This window comes from Diceros bicornis, chromosome 36 (genome assembly GCF_020826845.1).
Source record: "Diceros bicornis minor isolate mBicDic1 chromosome 36, mDicBic1.mat.cur, whole genome shotgun sequence".
Taxonomy (NCBI): Eukaryota; Metazoa; Chordata; class Mammalia; order Perissodactyla; family Rhinocerotidae; genus Diceros; species Diceros bicornis.
In genome coordinates, this window is record NC_080775.1 from 12,041,835 (window position 1) to 12,063,333 (window position 21,499).

The 21,499-nt window shown below is 41.1% G+C and overlaps 1 protein-coding gene across 6 annotated transcripts in view; it reads left to right on the forward strand.

Annotated features, from left to right (window-relative positions):
• The window catches only part of CELF2 (CUGBP Elav-like family member 2), a 308,590-nt gene that overhangs the window by 273,961 nt on the left and 13,130 nt on the right, over positions 1-21,499 (forward strand). For 3 of the 6 annotated variants that reach the window (XM_058532399.1, XM_058532402.1, XM_058532403.1), the window contains exons 10-11: positions 14,362-14,481; positions 21,176-21,373. In XM_058532399.1, the coding sequence (XP_058388382.1) occupies positions 14,362-14,481; positions 21,176-21,373 (318 nt within the window). Of the gene's footprint in view, positions 1-14,361; positions 14,494-21,175; positions 21,374-21,499 lie in introns of all 6 variants that reach the window. The other 3 variants (XM_058532404.1, XM_058532401.1, XM_058532400.1) reach the window with 2 other exon arrangements.

The following is a 21,499-nucleotide window of genomic DNA, read 5'->3' on the forward strand; positions in this document are numbered from 1 at the left end:
TGATATGAAAAGAATGTAATTCTTCCTTTTGAGGACAGAATAACCAGATTATCATCCTTCAAATACAGATTGTCAGTGATGCCTATTGATCGCCTATTATGTATCAGACATCATTGCCACCTCGTTTGATTGCGTGATTATCATGTCACTTCTCAGAGATGGGTCACATTATTCCCATCATGCAGATCAGTACTAGGCCTCGGCTAAGTTGAGCAGATTGCCCGAGGTCTTGCAGATGGAAGGGACAAAGCCAGAAAACTAAGGATGAATATGAATGACTGCAAGTTCATTGCTTCTGTAAATAAATCTCTACAGTAGCCGCAAGATAGGTGCAAGGTGCAAAATAGGAATTTCAGTTCAATATCAGCATAATGTTAGCTCTCCAGAGGCAGAGAGCTAGGTTAAATCCTGGCTCTACGGCTTAGAGCTGTGTGACCTTCCACCCATTATTTTACTTCGTAGGATAATCACAAATGATTAAATGAGCTAATACCTATAAAGTGCTTAAAACAATGACTAGCACGTGGTAAGCCCTCAGTGACTATTAGCTATCAATATTATTAGCTTTATTCCTGATAAAACTGAATTGGAGAATATCTTGGTTTTCTATTGCTGCTGTGACAAATTACCACAAACTTAGTATCTTAAAACAACACAAATTTATTATCTTACAATTCTGTAGGTTGGACGTCCAACATACTCACTGGGCTAAGATCAAGATGTCCGTAAGAGGCATTCCTTTCTGGAAGCTCTAGAGGAGAATCCATTTCCTTGCTTTTCTAACTTCTAGAAACCATTGACTTTCCTTGACTCATGGCCCCTTCTTCCATCTTCAGAGCCAGCAATGTCTGCTCAAGTCCTTCTCTTGCTGCCTTCTGTCTGGTTCTCTCTTTCAATTCCCTCTTCCACTGATAAGAACCCTTGTGATTACACTGGCCTCATAAAGATAATCCAGGCAAATCTGCCCATCTCAAGGTCAGTTGAATAGCAACTTTTAATTCCTCTTGATCTTATAACCTAACAGAGTCACACATTCCAGGAATGAGGACAGGGACATCTTTAGGAGGACCATTGTTCTGCCTACCACAGCAAACACGGTAGTAATTCTTACCTCCTTCTCCAAACATACCCTAGGGACCTAAATAAGCTTAATCTACCTACCCAGTAATGCAGAAGTTAGAACAAAAAGAGAACAGAGAACAGGAAGGCCTTTATCAAGCACCCACTGGTGTCTTGAATTTCAATTCAGCGGCCCCTCCCTGGCCCAGTTGATGTCAGGTCCTTCCCAGTCTCTTCAGTCAGATTAATCACCCTTCCTCCCCTAAGGGAAATCAAGACTCAAGGGGGCTGCGAGGGTGGATAGTCCAGTTTATCCATACAGCAGAGAGAGGGGCTTTTTCCTGAAAAGTAAAGCAAAGGTCCTTTTCTCTCTGGGAAGCTGAGAAAGAGAATAAGCCTTTATCTCTGGCACAAACAAATGAAAAAAAAAACACGAAACATTTTTTTTTTTTTAGGTACCATTAGGCTTGCTTGTTATTTGGGTTGGTTTAAGCAAGTTTTCCGAATAGCCTTTCTCCCACAACTGTTAGACATCTAGATGACAGACTCTGTTTAGCCTCCTCGTCAAGGACCCGCCCACACAGCTAGAATGCTGGTTCCCCTCCTGCGCCACCACTCGCTGTGTGCTCTGGGCAAATCCATTCAGCCTTCTGGCCGTCTGCTTCCTCACCTTCCAAGTGGAGAAAAGAATTCCTATCTAGTTTGTGGGTTGCCTGGAGGATCCAACCTGAAACAAAAGAAGATGTGTGAAAGACTTACTGTTATTTGTTATTGTTGATGGGACTTAAGGAAGAGAAAAAAATCCTTGAGCTGGGTGGCTAAGTCCAGCTCTCAGCTCTATTTGAGATATTGGACAGTGGTGATTCCAGGGCTCTTCTAGCACTATTTTCTTTCTTTTTCCTTTCTTTCCTTCCTTCCCACCGTTCTGAGGAACAAGAACCCGTCTCATCACTTAGATGGGAAGAGGTGATTGGGGATCACTGAGTTGGAGTCTTTCCCACAACGAACTAACCTGGTCAGATGAGCAAAGATACTCTGTGACCAGGTCAAAGTGGACACATCCTCACTACCAGTCTCCTCCCACTAGCTCCCCTCACTCTCTGACACCCTCACCCCCCCACCCCTGCCACATCTTTTCATAAAAAGGCACAGAACTGTGTTTGCCTTGTGAGGTAATAAAGACATGGCTTTTGTTTATTGCATGGCCATTTTATTTTCTGGTTAGCCAGCTGGTCATAACATCTTTGGGCTGGTTGCTAGTTTTTAACCAGTGGTAAAACAGGCATAAACATGATTTATGACAGGTTCTGTCTGCCACTACTAAGCCAGGTGAGGCAGGCTCTGCTTCCCCCACTTGCTGTACAACCTCTTATTTGCACAGAGCAGCCTTCTACTGAAAGACGTGCTGTGGGCGATGATGATCCAACATTTAGTTACCACCCTTCTCCACCCAAAATGTTCCTTTGGCATTTTGGAAACAGTTTAATTGAGAAAGTGAAGGATACAGTTCTCAGTGGAGACTGAAGGGAATTTTAGGTGGGCAGAATGCAATTACCCAAGGCAGCATCTTGCTGGTTTGCCAACACAGAAATAGGAAAATATGTGTGTTGGTGGCATTTAATTTGTCTCTGTCTATTGTGTCTAGGGTCCCTTTCTCTACTGTGCATCTGGTGAATGTTGGATTTTGCAGTACTCGATGGAGATTGGCTGTGTGACAAATTTGAGTTTTTCTTTTGTGTTAAACGGATTACTTGCTAGAATTCAAAAGGTTCTTAAAGGCAACTAGATATGTAATCGGGATCTCTTTTCCAGCTGAGACTCAATATTAGGATGAGTTTTCAGAGTATTGTCCAAAGATACGGAGCACATGAAATCTTCTCATTTTAAGGCAGGTTCTTTAGTTCATTTTTCTTAATCTCATGGTTGGTTCCTCTCTCCCTCCGATTCCTCACCCTCTCCTCCTCTACTGGGACTATCCAAGAACAGCATGAAAGGTCGTAAAACTACATTCAGTCCAGTTCATGTAGCCAGTCTCCATGGGCTTTTAAATAAATAGAAAACCCAGACATAAAGAGACCTCTAATGTGCATATTGCTTCTTTATTATCAGTGACCAAATGGGCCCACTGAGTTCCCAGCCTCCTCACCTCTCCCACGGCCCCCTAAGCCCAGGCTTCCTCTGGGCTGCTATGTTACATATCTGTCTATAATGAGCTCCCTCTGCAACTCGCTGTTCACCATTGCGATTGTGAGTTATCACAAAAAGCAGAGCATGACTTTAACCCACGTCTCCCTCAAATCCATCTTACAGACTTGAAGGATGTGAACAGTCACCCGTGAAGCATGACATCAGCCAGTTGTGATGTCGTCCAGCTCCTTTTCACTCTTGCCCCTGAGTGCAGCTCTAACTAGATGACTGCCGAGTCCACTTCCTGCTGCTTTGGATGTTTCTGGATGGGTGTGCAAGCGGGTGGCAGCTGTGGGCCAGCAGTTCCCGGGGTCGCTCCTGAAGAAAGAGAAGGACCTAGGGATTGGACACAGGATCCTCTCTGTGATTTCCTGTGAGGTAGAAGAGGGTCATCCAGCAGAAATAAGACCAATGATGTAGTCATCAATAACTGAAGATGTTTAGACCGAAAGTGGAGAAAAACTTATCTCCTCTTTTGTTGTTTTATGAAATACATCCGATATAGGCTTGTCTCCTCTTCAGTTCAACCTGTACCTAGTAATTGATGATGATCTAAAAATCCCCACATGGTACCAGATACTGTGCCAAGTTCATAAGTTGGATAGTCTTTTTTTTTTTCCCCCTCGATTTAAAAATGATGAAACAGACGCCTGGGGAGACGAGGAAACAGTTTGAGTCCAAAGCACACGGTCTTAACTATAACCTCATTTTGCCTCTGGTTTTCTGTTTTTAAAAGGGGGGAATGAAATTGTGGTGATGTGTTATTGAGAGCCATAGTCCCGTGTTTCAGTACCTGTGGGGCCAAATGAGGAGACTTCTTCCTGTTCATTCATTCTCAGGGATGCTCATGCTAAGCACCCTTCATGATCTTTCCCCTGCCAGCACAGATTAGATGCAAGGTGACCCACCCAAGGGGTGGTGCAAAGGATTAGAGACTGATGAGGTCTGTGCTGTAAATGAAGTCTGAAAAATTGAAGTTGCAGAGACTAAGGTGATAAGGCCTGTCGTATGTTTTCAGCAATTACGACAAATACTCCACATCAGCAAGAAGACGGGTCTCATAAGGCCTTCTAGGAATGTGGAGGTGTCCCTTACTGGTAAGGACTTGCTCCAGGTTATTGATCTTGGTGCTTTGGCAGCCAAGTCTGGGGGCCTTTATAGCAGTAGCTCATACATGTTTCTCAGATGAGTGCCGGAACATCCTGAGCCAGTTCTCCATTTACTCCCCTCTATACCTCATCCCTTCATATTCACTTGCTGTGCTGTTTGAGGAATCGCTCATCTCCTCACCCCGTTCCTTTCCATTCCTTTCCCTTCTCTTAGATCTGAATGAAGAGTCTGTGGGACGTAAAGAAAAATAGAGCCCTGAATCAAATGAGGGTTTTCTGATAGTCTTTGCACACTGGCACTAGAATTCTTTTATTAGCTACATTTCATCAGGACAAAGACAGATTTTCATGAAAGTGTATTAAGGTCCTTGGCAGTGCAAGCAGTTGACCTGATTTTCTTTCATTCTAAAATTGTTGTAAAGTCTGTTTTGTCTCATTTTGGTATATGCAGTCCAACTCCTGTGGTTGCTGTCTGCGTGGTGTATATTTTTCCATCCGTTTACTTTCAACTTCTTTGTGTCTTTAAATCTAAAGTGTGTCTTCTGTAGACAGCATATATAGCTCTGGTTTTGGTTTTTGGTTTTTTTTCAACCCAGTCTGATGATCTCTGCCTTTTGATTTGATTGTTTAATTCATTCACATTTATTGTTTTTATTGATATGGTTGTATTTATGTGTGCCACTGTGCTTTTTCAAGCATTTTTTAATTGAAATATATTTGACATATAACGTATAAGTTGAAGGTGTACAGCACGTTGATTTGATACATTTGTATACTGCAATATGACTGCCATTGAGCATTAGCTAACATCTCTATCACATCACATAATTATCATTTCTTTTTTGTGGTGGGAATAATTAAGATCTAGTCTCTTAGCAAGTTTGATGTTTATAATACAATATTGTTGTCTGTGATCACTACGCTGTGCATTAGATCTCCAGGACTTATCTGGAGTTTGTACATTGTATTTTTTGTTTTCTGTGGTCTCATGTCTTTTTGTGCCTCTCTTTCTCCTTTATGGCTTTATTTTGCATTATGTGAATATTTTCTAAAATAACATTTTAATTTCTTTAGTGATTTTTTTCAATGTTTTTAAAATTTACTTTCTTGGGGCTGGCCTGGTGGCGCAAGCAGTTGAGTGCACGCACTCCGCTGTGGCAGCCTGGGGTTCGCTGGTTCGGATCCCAGGCATGCACCGATGCACTGCTTGGCAAGCCATGCTGTGGCGGTGTCCCATATAAAGTGGAGGAAGATGGGCATGGATGTTAGCCCAGGGCCAGTCTTCCTCAGCAAAAAAAGAGGAAGATTGGCAAATGTTAGCACAGGGCTGATCTCCTCACAAAAAAAAAAAAAATTTTACTTTCTTAGTGATGGCTCTAGGACTTACAATATGCACCCTATCTTATCAGACTCTATTTCAGATTTATACTAACAGTGCCAGTGAGATAGAGAAATGTTCCTCCTACATAATTCTCTCCCTCCTCCCCTTTTTGTGCTATTATTTATATATAGGTTATGTCTCTATATGTTCCAAACCTAATGATATAGTGTCAAATTATTACTTTATACAGTCTTATGTCTTTTAAAGAAACTGAAAGAAGAAAGGAGAGCAGGTATATATCTGTAGAGTTTGTGTGTAATTTCCTTATTTACCATTTCTGGTTCTCCTGATTTCTTTCTGTGGTTACCATCTGGTGTAATTTCTTTGCCCCAACACAACTTTGTACCCACACCCTTCTTTGTGCTTTTATTGTTTTAGGCAGTTCATTTTTTTTTTTTTTTTTTTTTTTCTTTTGTGAGGAGATCAGCCCTGTGCTAACATCCGCCAATCCTCCTCTTTTTTTGCTGAGGAAGACGGCCCTGGGCTAACATCTGTGCCCATCTTCCTCCACTTTATATGGGACGCCACCACAGCATGGCTTGCCAAGCAGTGCGTCGGTGCGCGCCCGGGGTCCGAACCAGCGAACCCCGGGCCGCCGCAGTGGAGCGCGCGCACTTAACCGCTTGCGCCACCGGGCCGGCCCCTAGGCAGTTCATTTTTAAATCAATTAAGAGAAGAAAGGGAAAATGCAATTATACTGTCTTTCACAAGTACCTACGTAGTTACCTTTATTGATGGTGTGTGTGTGTGTGTGTGTGTGTGTGTGAACTTGAATTACTGTCTGGGGGTCACTTGCTTTCAGCCTGAAGAACTTGCTTTAGTACAGGCAAACCTTGTTTTATTATACTTTGGTTTATTGCACTTCACAGATACTGCATTTTTTACAAGACTTTCCACCAGCAAAAAGATTACAACTTGCTGAAGGCTCAGATGACGGTTAGCATTTTTTAGCAATAAAGTATATTTTAACTGAGATATGTACATTGTTTTTTTAGACATAATGCTATTGAACATTTAATAGACTACAGTATAGCATATATATAACTTTTATATGCACCTGGGAAACAAAAAATTCATGTGACTCACTTTACTGTGATATTCGCTTTATTGCGGTGCTCTGGAACTGAACGTGCAATATCTTCCAACATGTGCCTGTAAAACACATCTGCTAGCAGAAAACTGAAATTCTGTGCTTTTGTTCATCTAGGAATATGGTTATTTCTCCTTCGTTTTTGGAAGATAGTTTTGCTGGATATAAGCTTCTTAGTTCGTAGTTTTTTCTTTTCAGCACTGGAAATATGTCATCCCCCCGCCTTCTGGTCCCCTGTTTCTGCTGAGTAGTCAGTTGTTAATCTTACTGGGATCCGCTTGTACATGCTGAATCTTTTTTTCTCCTGATGCTTTCAAGATTTTTTTCTCTATCTTTGGCTTTCAGCATTTTTGCTATCATTTGGGAATGGATCTCTTTGTGTTATCCTGTTTGTAGTTTGTTGACTTTCTTGGATGTGTAGATTAATTTGGAAACTTTTCAGTCATTATCTCTTTGAATATTTTTTATGCTCTTTTCTCTACTTTTGGTACTCCCGTTACATGTATCTTAGCGTACTTAATGGTGTGCCATGTTTCTCTGAGGCTCTGTTCATTTTCCTTCATTCTTTTTTTTCTCGTTCTTCAGATTGCATAATCTCTATCAATCTGTCTTCAATTTCACTCATTCTTCTGTCTGTTCAAATCTACTGTTGAGCCCCATAGTGAATTTTTCATTTCTGTAATTTACTTTTCAATTCCAGAATTTCCATTTTGTTCATTTTTATAATTTGTCTCTTTATTGATATTCTTTATTTTATGAAACACTGTCATCATACCTTTCTTTAATTCTTCAAGCATGGTTTCCTTTAGTTCTTTGAACATATTTATAATAGCTGCTTTGATGTCTTTGTCTGCTAAGTACAATATCTTGGCCCTCTTAAATGAGTTTATGTTACCTGCGTTTTTCTGGGGTATGGATCACACTTTCTTGTTTCTTTGCACATCCCATGATTTTTTGTTGATGACTGGACATTTTAGATAATATAGCAATTCTGGATACTGATTTTCCTCACTCTGCCTCCTCTACCAAACCTGGCTTCTTATTCTTTGCTTCTTTGCTTAGTGACTTATCTAGATTAGTTCAGCAAAGTCTATTCCCCAACAGTATGCTTCTGATGTCACTCCTTAGAGGGTGCAGCCTTAGGCTGTGAGCAACATTCTTATATTTCCTTTTTTAAATGGCATAATTCTTCCCAATGGCTCTCTTTGAGAGCCTCTCTGCCTGATCTCCCTGTTAAATTTCTGGCTGGTCTGTTTCTGTTGTTATCACGTGCAGCTCTTGGCCACCACTCCTTTCCAGTTGTTTGACCTATTGTTTTTGGCCCTGAAGCACAAATTGCCCCCACAGTGTGATTCAATTAAAGACAGGTCCCTTGATAGGGAAAGTCTTCAAGGCCATTCCTTAAATTCCTTCCCCTCAGGGAGAGTTATGGAGCTTTCTGTTCTTGTGACTTCTCTCTGTGGGTAGAACCTCTGTGCCATTGCTCTGGGAGCTGAGGACAGGCACAGTGGCTTGCTTTCTTCAAGTGACCTCTGGTCTACAAGAGGGATGCTGTGTGAGGGCAGCAGCACCTGGTCTTCTTGGCTTGCTTCTCCAGGCATAGAACCTCCACCCTATAAGCAAGATGGGGTGAGGGTAATTGGGCCCAGTGTTCTCAGAGTGCTGTGCCTGGGGTAGAGCTTCCACTCTGTAGGTAGAAGCTGGTTTGAGGAAAGGACTCCCACACTTGGCCTGGAATAGAGCTTCTGCAGGAGAGAGCTGGGGGCGGGGGGTAGTTGTTAGAAGTGCCCGTGGTCTCCTCCTCCCCGGGAAAAACCATAGCCCTAGATTTGGAGCTGTGGGGAGAAGGAGCCCCTATCTTCTTGGCTACAGCCACCTGGGGTAGAGATTTCATTACATTAACCTTGAGGAGTGGCGGGGAGTAGCAGAAAGGGAGCAGGTTGTGGCTCAGGTACCACAGACTCTTGCTGTTCTTACTGAGATTTAGTAAATTTTCTTGAGAAAGAACTTTGTTTTTCTTTCAAGGACCTCTCAAAACTTTAACTCAGAAGAGCCTTCCTTCTCACCCATGTGTGGTGTATTCAGGCTGTCATATATTTTAGTTCTAGCTGGGTTTTTATTTTTTATTCCAATACATTATCTTTATTTTATATAGCATTTACTTAGATTTGGCCACATATTTACCGCATCTTTTGCTTATTATTCCCTCTTCTTTCATCTGGGATCATTTCTCTTTTAGTTTGAAGTAAACCCTATAGAACTTCATTTAGTGAGGGTCTATTGGTGAAAAAGGCTCTTAGCTTTTGTGTGAAAATTACTTTTTTATTTTGTCCTAGTTAGTGAAATATATTTTCTATTTCTATTTTCTATATTTTCTGGATATTCTAGGTTGATAGTTAATTTATCTCAGCACCTTTTACTAACCTGTCTTACATTATTACTATTGCGATGTCAGGTGTTGAGATGTCTAACTGTGGTCCTCTGAGGGAACTTTTTCTCCCTGGTTGTTTTTAAGATCTTTTCCTTGTCTTTGGTATTCTGTATTTTTTGCTGTGGTGCATCTAATTATGTGTTTATTTTTATTGTTCCTGATTGGGATTCATTGGGATCCCTGACTATGTGGATTGTTTTGGGAAAGGGATATTTTTTATCAGTTCTGGAATGTTTTCAGTCATTAACTCTTCTCATATTGCCTTTTCCCCATTCTCTTCCTCCAGGAACTTCAGCTAGACATATGTTAGATCTGTTCCATGTCACTTAACCTCTCATATTTCCTATCTCAGTTTCTCAGTTATGTATAATCTCCTCAAATCTGCCTTCTGGCTCACCAAATTCTCTCTTTGACTGGATCTAATATACTGTTAAATCTATGCATCCATTGAATTTTCTGTTTTGATTATTATATTTTTCATTCTTAGGACTTGAATTTTATCAGTATGCTTGGTTATTTTTAATAATCACTTGCTTTTCTCATTTTTCAAACCCTTTTATATTTTTGCAAACATATCAAATGTACTTCCTTTGTATTGTGTGCTAATAATTCCAATATCTGAAGTCTTCGTGGATCTAAACATGGTGTCTAACTCTGTCTCTGCTGCTTCTCACTCTTGGTATTTGGTTTACTTGTATATTTTGTGATTTTTGATTGTGAGCGTAACTATCTTGGAACTTTATTTCTTAGAATTCTTAAGGTTGAAAATAGGCCTTTTCAAGGATGACTTATATATGATTCTGCAAGGTGCTGGAGGAAAGTACAAGCTGGGGACCAGTTTAAATTCATGGCTTGAGGGTTTTTGATCATGCAGATAAAATAAAGTTGGGTTGCAAACTTATGTGAGGGCTGGCTTATTGTTATGCATTATCAGAGGGAAATTCCCCTCACCCTCCACAGCACTAAGTTTTGAGATAGGCAGTTTTCCTTATGGTTTCCGAAGTGGGAGTATTTCTTGTTCATCCTTACATTGATTGTTCAGCCTTTTCGGGTTCCAAACTTATGGTGGGGTGGTCTCCTATTAGATGCTATACCTCAGGTGGGCCCTAGACTTTCTTGTATTTCTTATGCACTGGGAGGCTTTGACAACTGAAGCCCAAATTTATCCGGTTCAACAAATGCCCTTAAGGCAAAAACTGCCTTCAATGTGCTACTTAATTCTCTGGGTTCCCCGTTTCACTTAAGTCATTAATTTCTGAGTATTCCTTACTGAGTTCCAGTTATTGATGTGATTAAAAATATTTTTTTTAAATCTTAATAAGGATTTTAGTTTTTTTCAGTGGGAGAGTCTCTCTGGTAACCTGGTCCACCCAACTGCCAGAAACAGAAGTCTCTCCATCTGGGGTATTTCCTATGGAGAAATACCTTTATATCTGATGTCAGTCTGCATGTAATAGCCCGTACCAGACTGTTGTGCCAGTGAGTAAGGGCTAAAAACTGTTCCTAATGCATGCTCTGATTCTAAGCCAGTAATAAAGGCCTGAAGAATTTTCACACGATTTGAGCTGACACCAGGGAGGTACTTCTAGAATGGTGGTATGAGGAGATCTGTGGACTCTTGCCCCAGCGAAACAACCATAACTGAGGAAAACTGTAAAAATCAACCACTTAAAGTCTTTAGAAATTGTCCTAGGTACATATACAAATGGAGAAATGTTCTGGCAAAGAATAAGGATTAACTTTGATTTTCGTAAGTGGTATGTATGACAGTTAAAATTTTTATGATAACATGTAAAAGAATAGAAATATATGTTACCTCCAAAGTAGTAGAGGGGGAAAATGGAATATGAAAAAACCTACAGGGCCAGCCCGGTGGCATAGCAGTTATGTTCGTGCGCTCCACTTCAGCGGCCCAGGGTTCACTGGTTCAGATCCTGGGCACGGACCTACTCACCACTCATCAAGCCACACTGTGGCGGCATCCCACATAGAAGAACTAGAAGGACCTACAACTAGGATATACAACTATGTGCTGGGGCTTTGTGGAAAAGAAAAGAAAAAAAAAAAAAAAGAGAAAGATGGGCAACAGATGTTAGCTCAGGGCCAGTCTTCCTTAAAAAAAAAAAAGAAAGAAAGAAGATCAAGAAATTTGTAAAATGTTTATCCAAAAAGAAAAAAACCTACAAATAATCCTAAAGAAAGGTGAGAAAAAAGAGAAAAAAATATAATATAGGCAGGACATATAGCACAAAATTTAAATTGTTCTACTAAAAGACCATTACATTATTAGGCTGTATTACAGAAGGAAAACCTGTTTGTCTATTGATTATAAGAGATATAGCTAAAATATAGTAAGACAAAATATAATACAAAAACGTAAAAAGATAGCAAATGATATGTCATGCAAATAACCAAAAAAAGCTGATGCTGCTTTTTTTTAACATTATACGAAACAGACTTCAAGGTAAAACTAGAAATAAAGAGATCACCATGAAAAGTTAATTTCACCAGAAGATATAATAATTTACGAACATCTACGCAAGTAGTAATATAGCTTCAAGATATACTCGGAAAAAACTTACATATTTACATGGAGAGATGGGCATTACTGTAGTGGAAGATGTTCACATGCTTCTCTCAGTAACTGACAGATTAAGCGGACAAAGAAATGTGACTTAAATGTAAATGTTCCTGATTTTAAAAACTTATTAAGAGAATATTATGAATAATTTTATAGCAATATAAATTTGAAAACTTAAATGAAATATACAAATTCCTAGAAAGGTATAACTTAATAAAACTGGTTCAAGAGAAAAAAGAAAAGTTGAATAATCCTATTTATTAGAGAAATGTAATCAGTATTTTAAAATTTACTGACAAGTTCTACCGACCATTTAAGTTACAAGTAATTTCAATCTTACACAATCTATTCCAGAAAAATGGAAAAATAAGGGCAATCTCTCAATCATTTTATGAGAGCAAAAGCTTGGTAGCAAAACTAAGGATAGTACAAAAGGAAAAATGAAGGCCAATATTATTCATGTACAGAGATGAAAAAATCCTAAACAAGATATTACCACATAATGAAGCCAAGGAATTATGGCTAGTTTTGCTAGGTGTAATAATGGTTTTGAGGTTTTAAAAGAAAATGTCCACTATTTTTAGAGTTGCATACTAAAATATGTAGGGGTGATGTCATAAGATCTGAAATTTGCTTTAAAATATACTTGGGGGGCCAGTGTAGGCTGGTTCTTAAATATTCTAGAATCTAGATGTGAGTTTATGGGAATTTGTCATGTTCTTATCTCTGCTTTTGTGTGTATTTGAAAAGTTTCATAATCCAAAAGGACTAGAAACAGTGACTTGATTATGTATAATTTTCTTTTAAAAAGAGAAAGAAAATACATACATATTATGAGGTGTCAGAAGCTAATGCCATACATGGACAGAAATATGACAAGGTGGGAAATTCATTTTTTTAGGCATTTGATCTGACCTCATCCAAAAGGGATCCCAAGCAAGGTGCATTGCAAGCCATGCTGTGTGGTCTCTGAGGCAGAGCGGGGATGAGCTCCAGCTGGGCAGGAACATTCTAGGAGGATGGATGAAGTTCCTGGCCATCATAGATGGAAAGGAAGTTCACATATGCACAGTGATTTCACAGCTAGAAATGGACCAAGTGCTTCCTTTAGCAGTGGTCAGTTACGTTTAGCCTTTACCTCCATCCACAGGATAAAGGTACGTGAAAAGATGATGTACGTGAAAAATCAGAAGATTGTAAAGCTATGCAAATGTATGCAAATGCAAGATACTTGAAATGTTATTTACAGAAGCAATTATATGTGTAAAAGGGATAGGGAGTGCGGCTACTCTGAAAAACAGTTTGGTGTTTCTTCAAAATGTTAAACACAGATTTATCATATGACCCAGCTATCCCACTCCTAGGCATATATACTCAAGAGAACTGAAAACATATGTCTACACAAAAACGCATATACAAATGTTCACCACATCATTATTCATAATAGCCCAAAAGTGGAAACAATCAAGATGCTCACAACTTACAAATGGGTAAACAAAATGTGGTATTTCCATACAGTGGAATATTATTCAGCAATGAAAAGGAATGAAGTACAGACACATGCTTCAACATGGATGAACCTTGAAAACATTTTGCTAAGTGAAAGAAGCCAGTCACAAAAGGTCACATATTTTATGATTCCAGCTGTATGAAATATCCAGACTAAGCAAATCCATTGAGACAGAAAGTATATTCATGGTTGCCAGTGTCGAAGGAGAAGGGAGAATGGGGAATGAGTGCTAATGGGTATGGATTTCTTTGGCGGGGGGGTGATAAAAATGTTCTAAAATTACATAGTGGCGCTGGTTGTACAACTCTGTGAATAAACTAAAAACCACTGAATTGTACACTTTAAACGGGTAAATTTTATGATACGTGAATTATATCCCAGTAAAGCTGTTATTTAAAAGGGTTGGGGGGACAGAGGAAGGAAAATTTGGGCCAAAATGGTTTTACCTCATGTCACTCACCCCCTCAATTACCACTACCACCTGGGTCCCCAAGTCTTCTGTAAACTCAGGAAGATGTATGGTTTATTTTTCCAAAACTGCATGGAGAAAATGCTAAGTCTGAAGCAGAAACAGTAAGAAAGCCAGGAATTGCCATGTTACGCCCCCACCACTCCCTCTTTTTGTGCCTGTAATTTGTTGACCGAGATGAAGAGGTGGCTTCAAGGACTGAGGCTCTCCTAACGTGGTGCTAAGGAAGGATCAGCCTACCCAGAAGGATAGGCCTCCTATTCTCGAATTTCCCCCTACTAGTCAGCAATGAGCATATTGGAGGTACTGGCAAAACAGAGCTGGATGATTAGTTTCAATCACCAAATCTAATTGTCAAAATTGCCGCAAGTACCATCCCGTGTCTCCCACACCAAACACAGAAGCGTGGCTTCCAGGCCTCGGATGACCGAACGACTCCCTGCTCCGTCTGCTGTGGTGAGGACAGGTGGCTTTCCAGGCCAGTTGGCTTGTACTCATCTTGTTCTTTCTCCCCCCATTTTCCTATCTCCCTTTTGTTTTTCAGTGGCTGCTTCAACCCCCAACTCCACTGCTGGTGCAGCCATGAATTCTTTGACCTCTCTTGGGACTCTGCAAGGACTGGCGGGAGCCACTGTTGGACTGAATAATATTAATGCACTAGCAGGTACCATAAACAGTGAGTATCTGCTGCTCTGGTGGACAGCCTTCCCCCAAATTCTCCATGGAAAATGGTCAGTCAGAAATGACCCAAAAAGGATACGTAACAGAGAACTAAAACTTGGGTTGGAGGAGCACATGCTTTGACAGGCAAACGCTATCTACGTTCTTTTGCCTCAAGACACACCCAACCCTCACCACCCCTGGAGTCTTTTCTAATGTGTAGTATGTGTATTCATCCATAGATTTCTGTGATAGTTGATGGATAATTGCAGGTTTCAAGGGGTTTGGTTTTGTTTTGTTCTTGTGAGAGGCAGTGTGTTATAACAGAAAAATTACTGGACTAGAAGTCAGGACCCATGGGTCCAGCACCAAATCTGCTACTAGTCACCTGCAGAGTTTTAGGCAAATCACTGCCCCAGCTCTGGGCTTCAGAGTCCCCATTTGAAAACGGAAAGTTCTGGATCAGATGATCTTAAAGGTGCCCTGCAGCTCTAAATCTCAAAGATTCATGACAATTATATAGGCAGAAAAATGAGGCCTTGGAAAGAAGGAAATACAGCTGAGTGGAAAGGAGCCACTGCTGCAGGTCACCTTATCTGGAGTCGTTATTAAGCACCGTAGGCATGAGTCACTTTACAGCAGGGCATCTCTAAAGGGGCATTATTCTACTAGGGCAGGTTGAAGCAAAGTAAGGCAAATCACTTACAGAATTACTTAGTTCAGAAACACGGGGACTCACCAAAGAACTCTAGGTTCTGTCCTACACAGCCTACCCACTTCTGGCATTTTACATCTACTATCCTCTGGCCGGAGTACTACCCAACCAGAAGATAAATATAATTTAGGCTCGTGCTTGGTGTTGGCTCCAGCACTGGGGGAAACTGATCCTCAGCCCACAGAGGAGACACTTCATTTGCCTTTCCCTTGGTTTGGTCCCCGCTGGGTGCCTGAGAGTAGCCAAGCCCAGCAAGTCCATGACAGCCTAAAGAAATTCTGATTTGGGGGCCCAGTTACCCACCATGCAGCCCGGACAACCCAACACCTGCCCATTTTAAGCTTTAAGAAAGGGGACCTTGGCAAGTTGCCCTATTTTAAGCCAAGACTCAATAAGTGAACTGTTTTTAAAGGGTGAGCAGGCAGGACAATTTTTTTAAAAAGCAAAAAAATCCCAATCATTCTATACTTGAAAAGCTCGAAAAGAATACCTTGCCATTTACTGGGGAAAAAAGAACCTAGAACTCATTCAAATGAAGACGGATGAGAAAATAAATCATATTTTTAGAGGTGGGAAATGTTCAGGTTTTATTAATCCTTTTATTCAGATGCTCTGGGGAAAAAAAAAAAAAAAAAACTTGGACTGAGTTTTATCTGACCATAGGCCAAAAAAAAAGAAGAAAAAGATTTTTCCTTCCAGATACGTTTAGCAAATAGTGTATGAAGTGGTACCAGGTGACAGCAGAAGGTTTTATTCCAGCAAGACTGCCTCCAGCTCCCCCTTCCCAGCAGCCCCGGAGGAGCCTCATTGCCTTGACTCCTGTTTCTGACCTTGTTCTGCAGACGCTCCAACCCACCTGTCCTGCCCTCGGGGGCGGATGTGTGTGTGTGTGCACAGCCCTTCATGCTGCTTCTCTTGCCCCAGGACCTAGTTCCCCTAAAACAAGGACTTTGATTTGATCACCTTCCTGTCCTTGGTCTGCAAAGTAACAGGCCAGTGGGAATGGCTGTCCTCCTCAGCACGTGCTCATGACTGCTGTGTGTTGTCCTCTTGTCTGTGTGGTCCCAGCGCTCCATCCTGTTCTGTTGTACTTGGTGGGGATTTTCCCATCGTTATCGTGAGGGACTAGAGAGGGACTTTGTTGAATGGCAGAGAAACCATGACTAGTTCTTGTGTGGGGTCTGTGTTGTACAAATTTTGCTTCTGGCAAGGAAACAGGCTTCAATTGTTATGTGTTTTAAATTCTTTGCCATTGGGTTGATATAAGTATGTATAGTTCGTGGAAAATTAGGAATGTTTCTATTTTCAAATAACCCCTACCAGACAGTATATATCAGGAAAATGTTTAATTAAACCAAAAATCATGCCCAAACAAAAATACATTCCTTGTGACTTGGTGAATGTTACTAGTACAGACCTATGTAATAATCCCAACGTTGGCTTGGAGCTAATATTTGCTGCTTGTCTCAAATACCAAGAGAAAACCTTGTAATATAGAGTGTCCTCTTTCAGACCATTCTTCCTCGACAGACATGATGATGCTACCTGTCCTACTAGAAAATTCTCAAAGAAGGTAGTCAAAAAATGGTTACCTGGACAGAGGCAGCTTCTAAAATAGTTGGCCACATTTCCATATCATTGCTATTTCCTACCCCACTCTGTCCCAGGAACCATTACTTGCTACCATAAGGAGATTTTTTTGGTTTTCTGAATAGGTCTGACTTTTTTCTATGCGTCCACCCAAAAGTCTGTATCTGATTTTGTGTTTAAATATATGTCCAGTGGCATCCTTATTTTTCTTTGTTTAAATGGCATAATTCTTCCAAATGGCTTACCATGTAGTGCTTAAAATTATGACTGTCTAAATAAAACCAGCCACAAAGGCCTGGTGAATTGTGTTTATGGAAATATTTTGTGTAAAGAAGAAAAAAGAGAAGATGCTCTGGACATATTATTGTGCCTTGTTACCCTTTATTACTATTTTAATATGTATTCTTGGAATATATAAAGACATATGTAGTTAGGTACATACACAAGCACACACAACCTCACACACACTTATGACCATATTAACACAGGCATGTATATAAATGCCACTAATTGTGCATATTCATATTCATCTCCCCTGGTTCTAGACATTTTATCCTTAAGTTCTCATTATCAGCTTGCAGCTTAGAAGGATATACCTCATCTGTACCAAGGAAAACTTATCCCAGTAAATAGATGACAAATCTATGAGAATGTGTTAATCCATTCCTCACTTCTGCTGTCTTGTTTTATTTGGTAGAAAACTAGCAGAGTGGCCTGCACATAAATGTAGTTTGCTTATGGTACTCTCCCTGATTCTAATTTTTAGTACTATCTTCACAGTGGCCATAAACAGTGTTCATGCTCATATTTATGGGTGAGTCCTTCTGTGTCACTTGCACAGATTTACTCAGGAATCTCACAGCTCCTTGGGTCTCCATCAGTTGAGGGTCTCTGGAGAGCAATTAAGTTTAAGGCGCTTAGTAGTCAGGATAGGCTCTAACTTTATTGATAGAGCATTTGTAAAGACCTTCCCTTGTTGAGGTTTGCCACACCCGCCATTTTGTTCCAGCCTTCCTCATCAAATAGCAAGCCTGGGAGTCTAGATTAAATGGGATGAAGTGATCCATCCATTTGGCCTTTTCAAAGAAAAGCCCTATTCTTTTAAGGGGAAGCATTTCATTCAACTTAACCTTCTTCAAACCTCAGTTTCTATTGTCCAAAGTTTTTAGATGTGATCAGAATACCAGCAGCTAAATTGACAAGTGTTATCTTTGCTATAATGATTATTTAATATAGACTAACATCAGATCATTCACAGAAATAACTCTCAATTTGAAATCTTCCTTTCATGGTTCTTCGGATTCTACCAGCTAATCCACTGCCTATTCTACTTGGATTTGGCAAACAGCAAACACACACCTCAGATTTTCTGAGATAGTTTTGGTTTTCAATATTCTCGATGCACTTGTACTTGTTAGAATATTTACCCTAATTTTTTGTTCAGAAGGATGGTTATAGCATGGAGGAGGAAAGCCCTGGGCTGGAGAGGGCCTGGCTGGTCCCCTCTTTGGCATCAACACCCTTTTACGTGGTGCCTCCTCGACTGTCTCCATCCCTATACCAGGCAGGTTAAGGCCAGCCATGACTACCTCCCACACACACGGAATCAGCTGAAGCAAGCAGAACCCTTCAGAAAGCAGATCTGCCCTGAGGTATAGTCCAGAAACACAGCCAGCCACTGTGAAGTGGAAGCAGGAAGATTGTGTGGATTTAGGTGGCATATCACTTCCTAGAGCTGCAGGCCTCACAAGGACTCTAGTCCTGAAACATCCAACCAGTCTTTCAGAAGCGTGAAGTTCATTCAGCTTCTATGTTTCAAGAAAAAAAAAAAAAATGGCAAAAAGGAGGAAAGAGAAGTAAAAAGATAATTCTCCTAACTTGGACAATTAAAAAAAGTCCCCATGCCAGAAGGGAAGGAATTGGGCACCGATGACCACTGCAATTAAATACCACCTATGTGTCTAGCCCTCTGGAGAAGCCAGGTCATGGAAGCTACACATGACAGGAAGGCACTCCTAAGGGTCGTATATGGCAGGGCCTGAAAACTCCGAGGCCCTCAGGTGACAAGGTACCATGGAGATGCAGTGCTCTCAACCACTCCATTGATGGCAGGGGGATCCGGAGACAGTCCTTGTAGTGGAGCTTCTGTCTTTAGCCCTTATGTGTCAGACAGCTGTGCTCCACGCACACGTGGAACCATATGGCTTGGAGTGTAGGTAGAGTGGCAAGTCACTGCTCACTTCCCTGCTAGACTCTCTGCCCACACAGGAATCCGACTTTCCAGAGGGCTGAGCCCATGATGTGATCCTCTGTATCCCTAGCACCTAGTGACAGCCCGACAAAAATGAAACCAAGGGCACTTATCAACTGTGCCCAGCTCTTCCCAGGTTATTTTACACCCTGTCTCCGAAAAGGAACATTGATGTTTCTTTGCATTCACACAAATATTGAGAGGCGAGAATGAAATAAGACCAAAAGGGGAAAAGAGAAATAAATACTCCCTACTCTCCAGCAGCCATAAGAATAACAGGGATGGAGAAGAAAGGAGGTACGAGGTAAATGTGATTCGTTGGTGTCTGAGGGATTGTTTAAAGTAATTAGGAGGACAAACTATTTCCAAGCTCTTTAACAGCTCTTACAGAGAGAGAGAGAGAGAATAGACTCTTTCAAAGTAAGAATGTTCAAAGAGAGTCAGCAAGACCTCTGCTGGCCAACACCTTTTTAGCTTAGCTTGTATTTGCTAGATCTGCTGGGAATCACTTCCTTCTTCAGTAGGCTGGTTATTCCATTCTCCTGTCCCTCAGACGCTCCTCGCCGCTCCTCCCACCCCAATCCTCTATCTGTCCTGAGCAGACCATACTTGGTAACATCACCCAAGGCCCAGTTCTGTCTTCTCGATCACCCCAGGGAAGAATACCAGACCTAAGCACTATGAGATTCCTCTACTGTAAAGCCCTGGTCTAAAGCGTATCTTGTATGTAGTCCTTTTAGTCTAAGAGGTGAAGTTGTCAAAATAACAGAAACACGTATGGAGTAAGTAGAACATTCCCCACCTCCTCTATTTCCTGTGGATGGCAAGCCAAAACGTTGATGGGAGTGCTGAGGTGTTGGAGGTATTGGATTCCTCTGTATACTTTCTAAGCATCCTTATCTGAGTTGTTGTCTGTTCTCATTAGACGTACCAAGTGTTTTCACAGTTATCTTTGCTGTTTTGATCGTCCTAATCAATAACCCTAATCCCTTCAAGATTTTCATTAATGTTTTCAGTAAGTTCTTCCCAGAAACAGACTTTTTAAAAAATGTTTAATCATAAAAGGGAACTAAAGGCAATTCTGATGTCACCTCTTCCATTTCCTGAGTTTATATGAAAGTTAACACTCTATAAAGTATTGCTTGTTTTGACTCAATATTCAGGGAAAATGTGACACAGCCAGCAACCATAAGAGAGCAAAAGAGCAGCCAGGATTCAAGGAAAAAAATCAAAAAAGTATGCTGACCAACGTCCAGTTCACATCAGTTAATAGCCAAGATCCAGCTTACAGACACGAGGGTTCCTTCAGTTGACTGAAAAACGTGACATGGCGCTCTTTCACTGGTGGAACCCCAGTGACGTGGGCACTGATTAATATTCCTTTGTGTGTGTGTCTATTTGCTGCCAAAAATGGCCCCATTCCATTTCTAGCCTTTCAAACTGAAGAAGCAACTTCAGTTCTCTGCAATTAGAGGGAGGGTCCACATTTTTCCCTATGCTTTAATTCTAAATCAGCTCGGCTCTTCCTCAAGTCCTAGTCCCTGACGGCATCCTTCAAATGTTTAGGAAAGCCAGTTAATGGAACTGCCAATTCACTGGATTATTGAGTTCAGGGTTTGTCTTCTCTGCCATTTCCTCATCCAACAGCTTAAGGGAGAAAAGTTTTATTTTATCCTTTCCTCCTCAACGCCTTGAGCCATCCCATGGCTCCTCAAAGAGCCCAGTAAATGGATTTAAGTGTACAGATGTTACAGGCCTCTGCCACTAATGTGTTTGTACATGCTTCTCAGCTCTAAGAAGCAGAAGGCTTTTATTTCAAAGAGATGATAACAGTACTTGCCAGTAGCACATTGCATGGAATTAAGATGTATTGTCTAACTGTAGTGCCTCCGTGAATTGTGATTGCTGGCCTAGGGAGTGAGGGTCATCATTGCTCTGGGGGGTGGTGGTTGTCGTTCGTATGTTTACCATTATTATGATTTATTACTGCATAGTTTCGTTTTTAATTTCATGTGGGTTTGGTTGGTATGCTAGCTGCATGCACTTGCTGTTGTACTTGTGTCAAATGATTCTCTAACTTCCTTTGGAAAGCACTAATGAAAAGTGCTGTTTCTCTTCTCTATTGTTGGGTTTTTTGTAAAGTTGCTCAAATGCTCTCAGGTATGGCGGCTCTGAATGGAGGACTTGGCGCCACGGGCTTGACGAATGGCACAGCGGGCACCATGGACGCCCTCACCCAGGCCTACTCAGGGATTCAGCAGTACGCGGCGGCGGCACTGCCCACTCTGTACAGCCAGAGCTTGCTGCAACAGCAGAGCGCTGCAGGCAGCCAGAAGGAAGGTACGTGCCTCCCCGCAGCCCAGGGCACGGCTGGTGTGACCAGCCCAACGGGCAGCATTCGCCTTTAGAGCAGGTTATCGAAGAAACTAGACTGAACCAGGATCATAAGAAAAACCATTTTATGCC